This window comes from Mirounga angustirostris, unplaced genomic scaffold (assembly GCF_029215605.1).
Source record: "Mirounga angustirostris isolate CCGP_5_RB_7025 unplaced genomic scaffold, mMirAng1.0.hap1 SCAF_7, whole genome shotgun sequence".
In the NCBI taxonomy this organism is placed as follows: domain Eukaryota; kingdom Metazoa; phylum Chordata; class Mammalia; order Carnivora; family Phocidae; genus Mirounga; species Mirounga angustirostris.
The window spans coordinates 141,298,772-141,313,873 of record NW_026991715.1 but is presented as its reverse complement, the minus strand read 5'-3'; the positions used below and the strand labels follow the sequence as shown (position 1 = coordinate 141,313,873).

The following is a 15,102-nucleotide window of genomic DNA, read 5'->3' as shown; positions in this document are numbered from 1 at the left end:
TATTGTTATCACCGGTGGAACAGCACATTTGAAGTTATATTACAACTGTACAGACATTTTGTCAAAAAAAAAAGTCACCTTGTTTTCTGTCAGGTGACAGATTCCACACCAAAAAAGTTCTACCAAGTAGACATTCTTAGCAGCTCGTCTATACCCATGATCATACAGCAAAATTTCCAACAAATTATTCAAATTCTTAGAACAAACCCTAGATGAAATTCCTCAACCATGGGCACCTGGGTGGCTCAGTTGGTTAAGCGACTGCCTTCGGCTCAGGTCATGATCCTGGAGTCCCGGGATCGAGTCCCGCATCGGGCTCCCTGCTCGGCAGGGAGTCTGCTTCTCCCTCTGACCCTCCTCCCTCTCATGCTCTCTGTCTCTCATTCTGTCTCAAATAAATAAATAAATAAATAAATAGATAGATAGATAATCTTAAAAAAAAAAGAAAAAAAGAAATTCTTCAACCAGTGACAACCTCAAGAGAGCACGCGTGTCCCACATGGGTAATTCCACATGCACAGAGTCTCTTTTCATGACATTTTATTTTGTGAAAAGAGCAGACATATCTCTCTGGAACCTTTTTTTTTTTTTTAATTTTAGGTTTTAAAACTAGATCCCTCTATTACTCTTAAGGCTTTTTCCTGTGGTCTGAAGAAGTGAACAAACTTTGCCCTAGCACACTGAGAACAGAATTATTAGAAGAGCAATTTAAGAACAAGAGGAGAACTAACAGCCAGTAGATGGCTGACGTGTGAGCAATGAGTGCAACTTGTTTTCCTTAAGACATATTCTCACTGCATGAAGATGAACATGACCCCCATGGTTCTGTTCATCTTAAAAGACATTCGCTTATGCATTCATTCATTCATTCATTCCACAAGTATTCACTGAATGACCACAGAGTGACCAAGAAAGAGAAGTTTTCCTAAGCTATGTTGAGCTGTGTTAGGAAATTTGTTCTAAAACCCTTCCCATCAGCTTGCCCTCCTAGAAGGCAAGCTTGGAAACCCCAATCAAACTAAATATTATTTTAAGACATTCACAAGGGGGTATTCTAAGCATAGCTGCTGGGTTGCGGATAGCCTGGAAGGACTTGCTTTAGGAATGGATCTGCGAACCCTCTCTAAAATGCATTCTACAACTCAAGGAGATGAGATGGTGGCCTAGTCCAGGGACGCTGAGGGCTTATTCTGGGATGTCTCTCCCTTCTGCTTCTAACTTAACTAAATCTGCTCCTGGAAATGGAGAGTTTGAGTCTGATACAACCAAGAAACGGTTTGGAAAAAACAATGGTTTTAATATTTAGTATTAAGAAGTTAATAGCATTTTGTTATGGAATTATAGTGCCACCATTTCCTGAATGATATAGGTTTATGATGATTTCACTCAAAATTACAAAGAAACACATACAAATTTTGGGACACTTCGCCCCTTTCATTTTCTAAGAGGTCAGAAAACACCTATGTCCATATCGATACTCAATTTGTGTAAATCAGGGGTTGGCAAACTTTTGCCAAATCCATTTGGGTCCAATCCAGCTCAACACCTCTTTTTGTGTTGCCCACAAGTTTTTAAATTTTAAATGGCTGGGGTTGGGGGGGGAGACAAAAGGAAGATATGCTTTCCCGACACATTAAGGTTACATGAAATTCAAATTTCAGGGCCTACAAGCGAAGACTTACTGGAACACAGACACACTCATTCCTTCATACAATGTTTCTGACTGCTTTCATGCTAGGACAGTAACTATAATATTTTAGGCCCTCAAAGCCTAAAATATTTACTCTCTGGCCCTTTATAGAACAGATGTTCTAACCTCTGGTTTATATAACAAGATAAATATCATCAGGTGAAGACATTCTGGAGCCATAGCAAGGTTCCTCTACCCAACCACTCCCAAATTTTCTTGCCACCATAAATTACTTTGACCAAAAAGTCTGCCCAAGCTCCACCCCAGCGGGGGGTGAGGGTGGGGGTTCTTTCTTCTACAGGCAGCTGGGTGGGGGGCCAAGAAAGTAAAGAAGAGAAAGGTATCAAAGTGGAAATATACTTTAAAAGAGGGAGGGAATGTACCAAAGCAAATGTGTGTAGAAGACAGTTTTGAAGAGTATCACCCATCTGGGCAACACCATCCCCAATCCTCTTTCAATAAAGGGTAGAAGCCCACACCCGCACACAATGCCTAAAGACTCCATCTCTTTTTACTACCATCTCAGAACAGAATTTGCCTTGAGACAAATTGTAAAATCCCAGTACATGTGGCCTATACAATAAGTAAGATGGCTTATAAGTACACAAAGTGTAATTTACATATTTTATTCAGCAGAGAATCATTAATCTGTTCTAGTGAGTAAAATGAAGATTCATGTGTTTTGAGAATTAGTAAGCAAATGAAACAAAAATAATTTCAAAGGTGAGCAAATTGCCTCATGATGTGTTCTTTATTTTGACATTTTTAATTACCTATAAAATATCCCAACATATGCATTTAAATATTACATTTTAATGTTGTTTCTCAGTTGTTCAGGCACGGTAATGAAAAGCTTCTCCTCAGCTTGCCATTTGCTAGCAAACCTACAGAGAATGTTAGTAAGAGCAACAGTTAGGAAAAAAAGGGGGAGGCTCACCACGCCAACCAGGTTGTACGCATGCAGACATTTTTAAGCTATAAAATGCAAATGCCTTGAAGTATTTCAAATGACAGCACACAATACTGCTAAAGTTCATGCTCTGATGTTTTCTTATTACATTTTCAGAATCACAGTCGATTTTCTAGAATAACTTGCCAACTTCTCCTAGTGCATCAGCTATATCGTGAGAATGACTACATCACTTCTGAAGGTAGTCCGCCCCTTTCATGCCACAGCCCCATTTAGGGAAATAATGACTCCAGGGTCCCCAAGAAGTTAAAGTTCTATAAACACTTTACAAATAAGGTCCAGAATATGAGCCCTGAGGAGCCTACTTGGTGCCAACTTCCTCTCTAACTCAAAACTGTCATGATGAGTGAGCCGCAGGGTTTTAAGAATTTGGATAAAAATGAAAAACACTCCCAAGTTGTTCTCCCTCTCAGAAGACCTTCCCATCATTCTTCCTGCTATGAGAAGACCTGTTGCACACAGCACACTGTAGGTGTTGAAAGGAAAAGCCGTAAGGGGAATGCTGATAAAAATGTGAGAGGCTAGGAAAAACGTCCAGGGGCCTAATACTCACAAAGGTATATGGCCCACAGGCAACTCTCAATGCCGTCCAAGGAAGATCCTTCCTAGTCCTTTCCTTTGGTACTCTACATAAGGGAGGAAGAAGGAAAGCTGATGGAAGCCACTATTCACTCTGACCGATGCTCTGCCAACTATCTGTGTTTCTACAGCATCGCCCTCCCAGGGATCTCTGGGGGCTTCTCCAACCTCCTCCCACTTGCACACATCCCACCCAGCAGAGGGATTTCCCAAGTGTAAAGGAATGATGCCTGAGAAGCTGAGCAGCACTGCTCTGTGCTTGGCTACCTGTGGAAGCATCTCGTAACTCTGATTAAGACCCGTGGGGAGGGATATCTGGAGAGTACGCATGCTCTTGTGTGCTGAGATCGTCATATTGCATTACACCCCTGAGTTTTTTAAATGCTGATTCTTTCATTATTTACGAAAGCAAATTTGTTCAGACACTGAGATGGACTCTCCCAGAAAAAGCGGGCGGTGCGGGGGCGGGGAGGCGCAGTGGTTAAACATCCAGGGAAAAAGAATGATCTGGAAAAAGAAGTCCTTAACTTCACATTGGTGACAAGAGATTGAAGGACACAACAGGGATCCATGAACCACTGAAGGTCCCCAACTGTTAGCTGAATGAACAAGTAATAATAATCAGAGCCAACATTAAAGTGGCACCTACTATGTGCTGGGCACGACACTAACCACTTTACATATATTATGTATTTAGTCCTCAAAATAGTGGATAGAATAGGTGCCCTTATGATTTTTTAAAGATGAGTTAACTGAGGGGCGCCTGGCTGGCTCAGTCGGTAGAGCCTCAGACTCTTGATCTCAGAGTCACCCGTTCCAGCCCGATGCTGAGTTCAGAGATCACTTTTTAAAAATGAGCTAATGAGGCACAAAGAGTTAAGTAAGTTGTGCAAGGTAATACAGGGAGCACCTTCCATTTACAGTGTATTTTTCTGCTTAGGCAGTGCGCTGTCTTTTATAACAAGTCTTAAGTTTCCCATACAATATATTACCAAATAAATGTTATCTCTTCAAACATCTATATTTCTTGAACAAGTACAGAAAGCATTCATAAACCTGAATATAGCTTAATTAGTTAATGTCACCAACATCTCAAGATAAATTTGATCTTATATATTCTTAGATTCCACTAATTTTATACCATACTATGAGATTCAAAACAGAATTAGCTTTTACTCTTGAAATATTATTAGTGCACCATCCTGAATATGTTAATCAATAAAATAGATTCTGCAAGTAGGTAGGAGGGTAAATGCATGTTAATTACTTGGAATGTCTTAATTAACTCCTACTGCTAATGACACAGCGATTAAGATTTAAGTATGTTTAGAGGATATATCAGTTTTCTACTGGGTCATGTTGCTGAACATCACTAAAATCCAAAGGAATGGGGAGTTTTAGACCCAAGTTTTCAAAGGCCACTAATATTAAAGAGAAAAACAAGTAAAACTAAAGTTTTAGACTCTTTGCAGCACGAGGCCCCCCCAACACACACACACACCTGTTTCCTGGTTAGCTGCTCCTTTCCCTTCTTTGTCTCCATATCCCCCTGAGTACCAGGAAGTACCTCATGGTAGTAATCACTTCTGAAAGTGCTTGAGGGTATGCATCAAGCATCACTCCATACATTTTTTTTAAAGCTTTCTTTATTTCTGAGTGCTGGGAGGGAAGTTACGGTGGTGCTTGGTGAACTATCTGGGCTTAACAAGTACTTAATACAGAGACCAGGGTAGGTAGATAGAGCTATTTTTAGAAGCTATCTCCTATTGTGAATTAAAGACAGCCACTCTCTTTCAAAGGACAGACTCCAAAGGTGAAGTCTATTTTCCCTTCTCTTGAATGTGGGCTGGTCCTGTGACTTCCTTTAATCAAGAGAATACAGCATACATGAAACTGTGTTACCTCCAAGATTGGGCCTTAAGAGATCCCAGCACTTGGACCTCAACCAGCATACTGTGAAAACTCCTAGTCATATGGAAAGAGAACTGAGGCCCCAACTGACAGCCCCAGCTGCCTTCCAGCCAACAGCCAGCACCAAGAACAAGTCATATGAGTGAGCCATCCTGGATTGGAGCATCCTAGTCAAACCTCTGGATGGCGATGGCTCCCGGCTGACACCACATATGGAGAGGAACCTTCCAGCTGACCTCAATCAACCCAGGCTCTGAAGAGATCTTAACTGATTGTTGTTCAAACTACTAAGTATTTGAGAGGGTTTGTTACACAACAATAAATAGTCAAAAACTTTCTAGACCATCTTAGAGACCCAGGCTAAAACCAGTTCCTGAGTGACTCAGCTTTGCACAGGACAAAGGGCCATGATAGGCCCAGAAATGGCTATGATGGAATTGAGAACACTTTCTAATATGGGCATGGAGGCTAAGACCATGGACCTCAGAGCCAGACTGACTAAACTTGAATCCTGGCCTTGTCCTTGACTAGATACGTACCCAGTAGAAATTAGGTAACTTTTCTGTATCTGTCTCAGTTTCCATTTGTGTAAAATAGTGATCATTCTATTCCCTACCTCACAGGTTTGTTATGGAGATTAAACATCAGTATCAGCATATGTAAAGCACTTAGAACAGTGCCTGGCACAGAGTAAGTATTCAGCAAATATTCTCTATTAATTATTTATTCTCTCTTCTATTCTACATCCAAGGAACCACCCACTCACAGCTATGGAGGTCTCTATACTTAGGACAGAGGGATAGGGAAAGTGATGGGGGGGGGTTGCCAAAACATACTTCCTGTTGGATCCTATACCATGAAGAAATGGATTTCTGACAGGTCATAAAAGCATGAATGTGATAAATGTGACATCTGATCGGCCTCACAACAGCAAGGGAGAAAACCAAAAATCAGAGTAAATGCTCAGTTTGTAGGTGATCCATAACAGAAATGTCAGGCAATTAAGATAACTTTATCTGAGAATAAATTGCTCCTAGGTAGAAGAATCCACACTGTAGGAAACTTATAACTGATTTCCACTCATTAGGAGTACTGAGTTTTTTATACATATAACACAGTCCTGGAAAGTTACTTTCTTGGGCATGATCTAAGCTATCATCATCACACTCATATCAACTTTGTTTCTGAATATTATTTTCTAATTCACTCTAACAAACAGGTCACCTTACAGATCAGGGTAGTATTTGCATATGTCATAATAAAATTAATTCTAGTGTATTAGTAAACACTGGGTTAGTTTTGGGGTTTGGGTATTTTTAAAAATTTTTTGGTCATATCATACACACACTTTGGGGAACTGCTTTTGTTAAAATGATATTGAATGATTTGTTTTATGAATGAAGCAAAATATAGTAGCAATCAATTCATTTTGCTATAGAATTAGTAAACAGTACTTTTTGCCCCAGCTCTTTGTCTCTTCTCTATTTTAAAATTATATCAAAGACCTATTTCTGTTTACTTCAAAATGAATCATCCCACATGAGTTAATATATGGTAGCCATAAGTTTCTGAAATACTTAGCATTCTATTTGAGCTCTTGAACATCTGGCCATAATGCTTCTCATGGGACTTTTCACTGGAGTTCCAAATTCCCCTTTTTTCATCTCCCCATGTTTCTAGTCATAGAATTATTGTACATCCAATGATACTACTCTTATCCTTATATCTAGACATTATTCCATCTGTTTTTCAGGACAACTATGATAGATCCATAAATTGATACCCAGGTAGTTCAATCAATTAGAGGTTCTGGGAACACGGGTCAGGTTTGTGCCTGTCTTCAGCATGATAGCATCACTTATCCACATTAGTTATTCTTCTTCTCTCCAAATTATTTATAAGCCTTTGGTCAACTTGAAAAAATCCACATTTTCTTCTCATGCCTGCTAATCATGCTTTAAATGATGACTATCAGTGATGCAAATTAATTGCAAACCATACAAAGGATGCATAAATTAAAATCTATGAAATTTAAATTATTAATGCAGTAGTAATTCAGCTTCCAGGTTCCCTCTGCAATCCCTAACAGTTTCACCTATTTTATACTGCTCAATGCAAACTACATTGGTTGATTTAAACAGAAACAAGGGACACTAGATTTTATGACTTTCTTCCCCTCCTAACTTTTCGATCCCCTTCCCCCTCTTCCTTCTACTGCATACTTCATCTCTGTTTTGAACCTACTCTTTTATGTCTGCTTAACTTCAGCCCCACGTCACTACCAGATCTCATCAAGTATACACTATTCTGCTTTAATATGTCATTCTTAATATTTTGAATTTTACATCCCACCAGTCTATTCAAAGAATCTGAATCAGTTTCACCATGAAAAAACCAAAGCCTATTTTTCCAAGGGCATTTGTAGGGTTATGGGTATTGTGTTTTGTGATTATACACAAAAAGTTTAAGAATACACACAATTTCAGTGGTATTATTGAGAGTAACTGTTGGAAATACTTCTGCATCCACTATGTAAGTTGAACACAGCAAATGGAAGTAGCCAAATCTTCCAAATGCATCACATGAAAAAGAGCCTAGTTAAGTGAAAAAAGTTTTCAGATTAAAACTAATAGATTTAACTGAAGTTTCCAGACTAATAAAGTTCACTTTACTTGCATGTGTCTTCTCCCATTAACAGAGCCCATCCTGGGCTTCAATGCATAATTAACAAGAATATTATTAAAATAAATTGTGTAATATTTCTAATTAATAACTAGTTTAATTGAAGTATAACTTGCCCTTTTAGAAACAAAGATGGGCATAAGTTTATCAAAAAGCAACAAACTAATAAAAGAAACCACTTGAACAAAATGTCTCTTTAGTTTCTCAGATAAAAATGTCACAGATTTCTCCAAGCACAACTCAACAAATTCTAAATCTTGGCTTTATTTTATTTGCATAAAATGTTTGTAAGTAGCATATGTAAATATCCTTAGTAGTAACTGAACTCAAGTGCACACATGGTTAGCAAAATCATTTCAGGGTAAAAAAAAAATGTCATGGATGTTTACCTGGCAAGGCTGTTTCATTTTAATGGCTATGACATGGTATCTGTAACAGCAGAGCTCACAGGTCCAGGAACCCCTCTCGCTGATCCACTTCAGCAGGCACAGCTGATGCGTATACCGAACTGACCCATCACAGCGGCAGGGGTTTAACAATTCCCCCTGAAAAGAACACAGCCCATGTGAGTATTTATGCTCGTGTCTCTATTTAAAAACAAAAAAACAAAAAAACAAAAAAACTAACACTTGCTTTCTTTTCTTTCAAAGCCATTTACCCAGAAGGATACAAGCATCAAACTCTCCGAGAAAATAAAATTAAATTTTTATACCTCTGATGGGAATGAAACTGAAGTCTTAAAACTATTTCAAAGGTATTGCTGAGAGTTATGACATAAATGTTCTACCAACATACAAAATGTCTGCAAGATATAGCTCCCAATACCCTTGAGGGAAAGCTGTACTATGAAATCTCTTTAATAACTTTTAAGTGGATGGTCAGATGGATTTCCTCTGCAGTTATTCTTAATCATCGCTAAAGAAGAAATGCATGGCATCCCAGAAAGTAGCTTGCAGTAGCATTATGCTTTTATTTTTTTCTAAATGTAGCATCATAAATATTGACTTAGGGCACTATATTCCTGAAAGCCTGCATATTCTAATGCAATTTCCTCACCTTTAAAAATATTAAACCTAATGTTTTCTCAGACCACACATTTTGTAAGAGATAGGTTATCCTGTTGTCTCCATGATTACTCTCTTACAAGTTTGCATGCACCTCTAATGGAGTTTTTAATTTATGTTTCTAACAAAATACAAAATACCTTGTTAGCTAAATAGGCTTTCTTTCACAAGGTCAAAGTACATTTCCTATTTCTCTTGTAAAAACTATAACACGCTCTTCACATCAGTGAGATTAAGTCAACATAACTTGCAATATGTAAAGACCCTGCCCTTTTTGGTTTTGGCATGACTCACCCCCAGTTTGTATTCTAAGACTATCTGCCTCAGGATACATTTGTAGAAAGGGGACATAGGTTTGTTTCTAAAATCCATTTAGCAATTCACAAAAGAGATACTTAGGGCATGATCTTTAAAGCACCTGAGGAATGCGTAACTGCAAAACCAGGTAGGGAAAAAAAATAAGTGTAGATCAAATTAAACCCTGCATTCGCACCGGGACATTTTCATCTGCCTTCACAGCAAGGGAAAAGGGAACACAGTAGCAGCCACTCAGTTGGCCGGACCAGACCAGCGGGTGGCGAGGAAGTGGGAGGCGAGTGCTGTCCGTGGTGCTGAAAGGTCGATCCACCGGGGCAGGAGCGGGTCCAGTCCCGACCAGAGCCCACGGCCAGCTGCTCCGAGGTCCCCCAGGGCCTTACCTGCTCCGCGCCCTGGAAGCAGATCTTGCAGATGGGCTGGTGGTGCTGGTGCTGGTGCCCGGCGCGCTGGTCGCCACCGCCGCTGCTGCTGCTGCGGCTGCTACACACCGAGCGCGTCTCGGGCTGGTCGCCGGCGCCCCGCCGCTCGCCCTCCCCACCCGCGCCGGCCTCAGGCTCCGCGGGGACGCCCTTCCCCGCCGCCGCCGCCGCCGCCTCAGGGACCGCCGCCTCCGGAAGGCGCCTCGTACCTTCCCCGGAGTCGCCAGCCGCCGACACCTCCTGGCCGGCGGGCGGCAGGGGCGCCGGCGGCGGCGGCAGCTCGTCCGCGCCCCGGCGCCGCGGGACCACCTCCGTCGGTGGCTCGTCTGGTCCCGCGGCGCGCTCGGGGGACGCGAGCGGCGCGGGCAGCGGCGGCAGGTAGCGTGGGGGCACGGGGACCGAGGCCGGCTCTCCCGGCGGCGGCGGCGGCGGAGGGGGAGGCGACGGGGGCGGCTCGGTGTCCCCACTCTCCGCCCCGCGGCGCAGACTGCCGCTGAGGCCGCCCTCAAAGCTCATGGTGGTGCCGCCGCCGCCCTCCTGCCAGCCCAGCTGGCGGGCCGGGATCGGGCAGTAGCCGAAGGCAGAACAGAGTGGGCGGGAGGACAGAGGGAGGAGTGCAGGGAGGGAGGAGGGTAGGAAGGGGGACCCGGGCGCCAGGGGCTGGGGGGCGGGACGGGGAGGGGACGCGGAGGGCCCCGCGGCGGCGGCAGAGGCGGCAGCTCCGCGGAGCCGCCGGCTCGGCTCTGATGGAGGCGGCGCCGAATTCGGCTGCGCGTGAGAGCCGCGCCGCGGGGGGGGGGGCGAGGGGCGGGAGAGAGGGAGGGGGAGGGAGGGCGGGGGAGAGGGAGGGGGAGGGGGGACCGGACCCGCGCCCCGGGGGTGGGGGTGGGCGGGGGGAAGGAGGTGGGGGGAGCGGGCGCGGGGCCGACGGGGAGGAGCGGAGGGGGGGTTCCGGGTGAGGGGGATGTGGAGGCGGCGGGTGCGAACCCTGGCTGGGGTGCGGAGACCTCGGGCGGGAATTCAGGGAGGGGAGATCCCCGAGCCACCTCCACGGACCCCGCCCCGGAGCAGCTCACGTCGGTTCCGGGGCGGACTGCCCCTCTCCAAACGGCGCGGCACTGCGGCTCTAGGGAGTCTGGAGAGGGGGGAGGGGTCTGAGGCCATGGGTCCAGAAACCGTTACTGGGAAGGCAAGTGGGATGCGGCGGCGCCGGGCTGGGTGGGGCCGGGATGGTCGAACCCAAGACCCGCGTGGGAGTTGCAGGGCGCAGGCTGGTGCCCTGGGCTCGCTGGAGCCGGCTGAGCAGGGGTCAGGAAAAGGGGCGCGAGCCCTGGGCACTGTAACCGCCGCTGCCCGGCGACTGCTCCCAGCCCTCTCAGAACCTTGTCCCTCAAGGGCACTCTCACGGATCCACCAGAGCCCTAAAGACCGAAGCCTCTGGAACCTATAGCCTCCCTCTGTCCGTCTCGCCCCTGAATCTTCCCCGCATCCTCCTCGCCCCCTCCCTCCTGCAGTGAGTATCCGGCTTATTTGTAAATATCTTGGTGACTTTGTCACACTATCTTGGGTCATTTCCTGAAATGGTTCCTCCCAGTGAACCCTGGTGCCACGTTGTGTGGCGGGTGATCACTTTCATCCTTGCCCTTTTATAAAGGGCTCGAATGACACCTCTCCTCCCGGAGAAGTGGCTGTGTCCTCGGGTCGTGACTTTAAGCACCCAAAGCCAGTTCTCCGTACCTCCACTCCGCAAAACCTCTCTGGGACTGCTCTTTGGGCAGGGTAAATTTCCCCTGTTCTTTTCTGAAAATAAACTGCCATACCTGCAGGGAGCTGGACGGAAAAGAGTGCACATGCAGAGTGGTTTCCAAATCCGTTCAGTGTAAACTCACGAAGCATTGGATTTATATAGTGCAATGTGTCTATCCAAATCAATGGTGATTTTCACTATTCTAACAATTTAACATCTTTGGCACAATTGACTCTCTCTGGGCAGGCATTTTGGGCTGCATTTCATAGCTGAAGACCCAGGATCAGATAGGCAAAGTAACTTGTTCAAGGTCATCGGACTATTAACAAAGAACTTTTGAGCTCCCTGACTTCAGGTTTTCCGGCTCAAACACCCAATGATTTTTTTTTTTTTTTCCAATCCTCTAGCATGTCTCCTAAAACAGTATGTTTGATGGTGCTGACTCCCATTAATAGATACTCTGAAACGACTGAGGTAAACTACCAGCTTAATTTGTCCATTACACATTTTAGCAGTAAAAAGTATATATGGTTAAAAAAAAACAGTCCCAGCTCTTTTGACATAAACTGGCTTGACTGCAAAGCAGAGAAAGAAGGTAGTAAAAAAGAGTTCAGAAATGCTTTGTCACACACAAATGGTCCTGAATGAAATAGTTCCCAGGAATGTCCTCTAACACTTAGCCCTCCTCAGACTAGCTTATTTTTGGTAGTAGAGTGGCAGGCATATTTTTAAAATAATAATCCCTGAATGCTCTCAGAACTTATCACGTTGAAGAAATGTGGTTGTAAGATATGCTTTCATTTTCAGTCTGCACCTGTCAAACTGCCATTGCCACATTTGTATACTGCCACAGTCTTATGGTACTCAGAAGCCTTGATCCTAAGTTACTGAATTAAAAGCTATCTGAATTGTCTTTTAAAAAACCCCTAAATAATTCAATTTATAACAACTAAATTTCTACCCAGTGTGATAAAGTCCGTTATTATTTGAAGGACAGCATAAAAGCTGTGGATTCTGTATAAAAACAATGTGGAACGATTCAGACAGCAGAGTAGCATGGATAAAGGAGGAAAGAGCTACAGTGCTAGATGTCCTCTTGGTTGATTGTTTCTGAAAAATAATTTCAGTAAGAGAAAATTAACTTTCACTGATACAGTGAGCAGCCACATAAGAACATTATTTTTTCCAGTTTTTATGACCTCCAAAGCTGACCCTTCCCTGAAAAAGGGAAACGTATTTATTCGTGATCCTTCTTCAGTTAACTCAGTGAATCTTAAATGGATCAAGGAAAAAAGACCTTCGTAACTTTGAAGCATTCTCTGCTGTAAAAATATAGAACATTGGGGAACACAGAAAGGATGAACCACTCTAGTTGCTGGCATCCAAGTGAAAGAGATGGCAGAGACACAGACATCTGATAACATCAGGGCACCAGCAGCCACTGACAGGCATCCAGTAGCCAAAATGCATCTACCAACTGAAAAATGAATGAGGGGAGAAGCAATTCCATCAATTTGAGCAAATACTGAAAGGCACATCCAACCTGCTTCAACCTATATAGAGAAGAAAGCTATAAATAACATAACAAATGCTTGAAGGCTCCCTTATGTCTCCCTCCCCTCATGCACAGGCAGAGTGAAATGTACCCTTCACCAAAACAGGTCTTTATTATGAAGTTGCAGACCCTTTAGATACCAAGAGTTTCTTGAGCTGAATCCAAGAATGAAGGAGAGATTAGGAGGGGACCAGGCAAGTATGTCCCAAAAAGTTACTTGGTGATATTAGTGGATATCTTTAGGAATTCTTCTTGAACTTCCCTTGTTACCACATCCTGAATCTGTCATCTCGGGTCACTTTAGGAATTTTAGATAGAAAACAATTCAGGCTATACCTAGGCAGAATGGTTTCAGAATGACCTTGAAGCTAGATTATGTGTGATGACCTTGAAATGCCCTTCAATAGGAGGGTTAGCCATAGGAGAGTTAGCCTGGAGAGCACTTCAGAATTGCTTTTCAATTCTTTTAAGTTAAATTCTTCAAGCTGTTCCACAGTTGTACCCTTGGCACCTTTGGGGTGCACTAATTTGTTTTGGGGGGTTAGCTTTTCTTTCCTTCAAATTCCTTCTGTAGGTTTTTTTTTTTTTTTTTTTTTTTTTATAGAGACACAGCGAGAGCAGGAACACAAGCAGGGGGAGTGGGAGAGGGAGAAGCAGGCTTCCCACTGAACAGGGAGCCCCATGTGGGACTCGATCCCAGGACCCTGGAATCATGACCGGAGCCGAAGGCAGACGCTTAATGACTGAGCCACCCAGGCGCCCTCCTTCTGTAGTTTTTATTTATGCCATAAATCCTGACATCTAGTTTAAGATAGTCTTGTATTTTCACAAAATTATTTAATGGAGACATTTTTTTCTTTCCCAAACTGATGACAAATGTTTTTTAAGCTATAGACTATGCTGTATTTGTAAATATAAATTCATAGCAAATATTCATTATACATATTAAATAATTTAGTGATTAAAAGAGGAATAAATATATGCAGGGACACATGGTAGTGGTTACATATTTTTGAAAAATGTTTCAGAGAATATTTACTTGGATGGAGTGCACTAATTTGTCTCTGTGGTCACTGAGTACAATACACAGAATTCTCAATTGCTTTCAAATATCTAAGAGAAAGGAACTCTATGATGTAGAGCAATTAGGTTATGCTGTATGGGTGGGAGGGTGATTTTTTTAAAGAGGATAGTGAAGTGCGATTTGTGTATTGTGAGTATTCAATGCAGAGTGTAGCTTTGTTGTCCATCAGTACTAAAACAGTGTCAGTATTCTACAACACAATGATGTGTGCAGAGCAGTCTACAATTTATATCTCCTAGTCTAACCTCTCCATTGAACTTCAGACTCACGAATCAAAGCGTCTTCTTGACTGCTCTACTTAGATGCCAAAGAGTCATTTCAGACTAACCCAGTCCAAAAGCAAACAACATCCCAAACCTGCTCATTTCCCAATCTTCATTATGCTAGTAAGCTAGTCATTTGTTCATCCAGTTACTTAAGCCAAAATCCTTGGAGTCATCCTTGACTTTAATTTTTCACATCATACATTCAGTGTATCAAAAAATTTCTTTCAGATGTACTTTCAAAATAGACTCCAAATTTTACTACTACTTTTCACCAGCCCACCATCCCAATTCAAACTACCATCATGGTGCTCCAGGAAGATCAAAGTAGCCTCTCATCACCCTGCTTCTTACTCTTGAATCCATCCTCTCTAGCAGCCAGGATGATCCAATTCAAATGTAAGCCCACCCCTACCCATTACCCACCAATGGCTTCCCATCATACTTTGTGCAATATCAAGAATCTTAACATGCCCTGCAAGTCTTCAGTCTAGCCTCTGGATACATCTCCAAGACATATCTGTATCTTCCCTACCACCCCATCCCCCTCCCTGTTATTCATTCCTACTACACTGAGCTCCCAAGCTTATGATTTCCCAAGTACACTCCCTCTTCACTGCTCCTTCCAGTCATTTTGGCTCTCTCTCTCACTTCACTCAGATCACTGCTCAGCGGCAACTCATCAGAAAGACCTTCCTTAAGCTTCCTATCGGAAGTAATATTCCACTGCCATTTTAACTATAACCCTTGCCTGGTTTTATTCTTTTTCATATCACTACTCAACATTATAGGCAAGCATACCTTGTATTGCACTTCACTT

The 15,102-nt window shown here is 43.2% G+C and overlaps 1 protein-coding gene across 1 annotated transcript in view; it reads right to left on the bottom strand.

The window, feature by feature from the left end:
- The window catches only part of MARCHF11 (membrane associated ring-CH-type finger 11), a 100,968-nt gene extending 90,819 nt beyond the window's left edge, over positions 1 to 10,149 (bottom strand). Inside the window, exons 1-2 of the mRNA XM_045888244.1 lie at positions 9,595 to 10,149; positions 8,222 to 8,377 (exon numbers count right to left, since the gene is read on the bottom strand). Coding sequence (XP_045744200.1) covers positions 8,222 to 8,377; positions 9,595 to 10,149 — 711 coding nt within the window. The remainder of the gene's footprint in view (positions 1 to 8,221; positions 8,378 to 9,594) is intronic.
- Between the last annotated feature and the right edge of the window lie 4,953 nt (positions 10,150 to 15,102).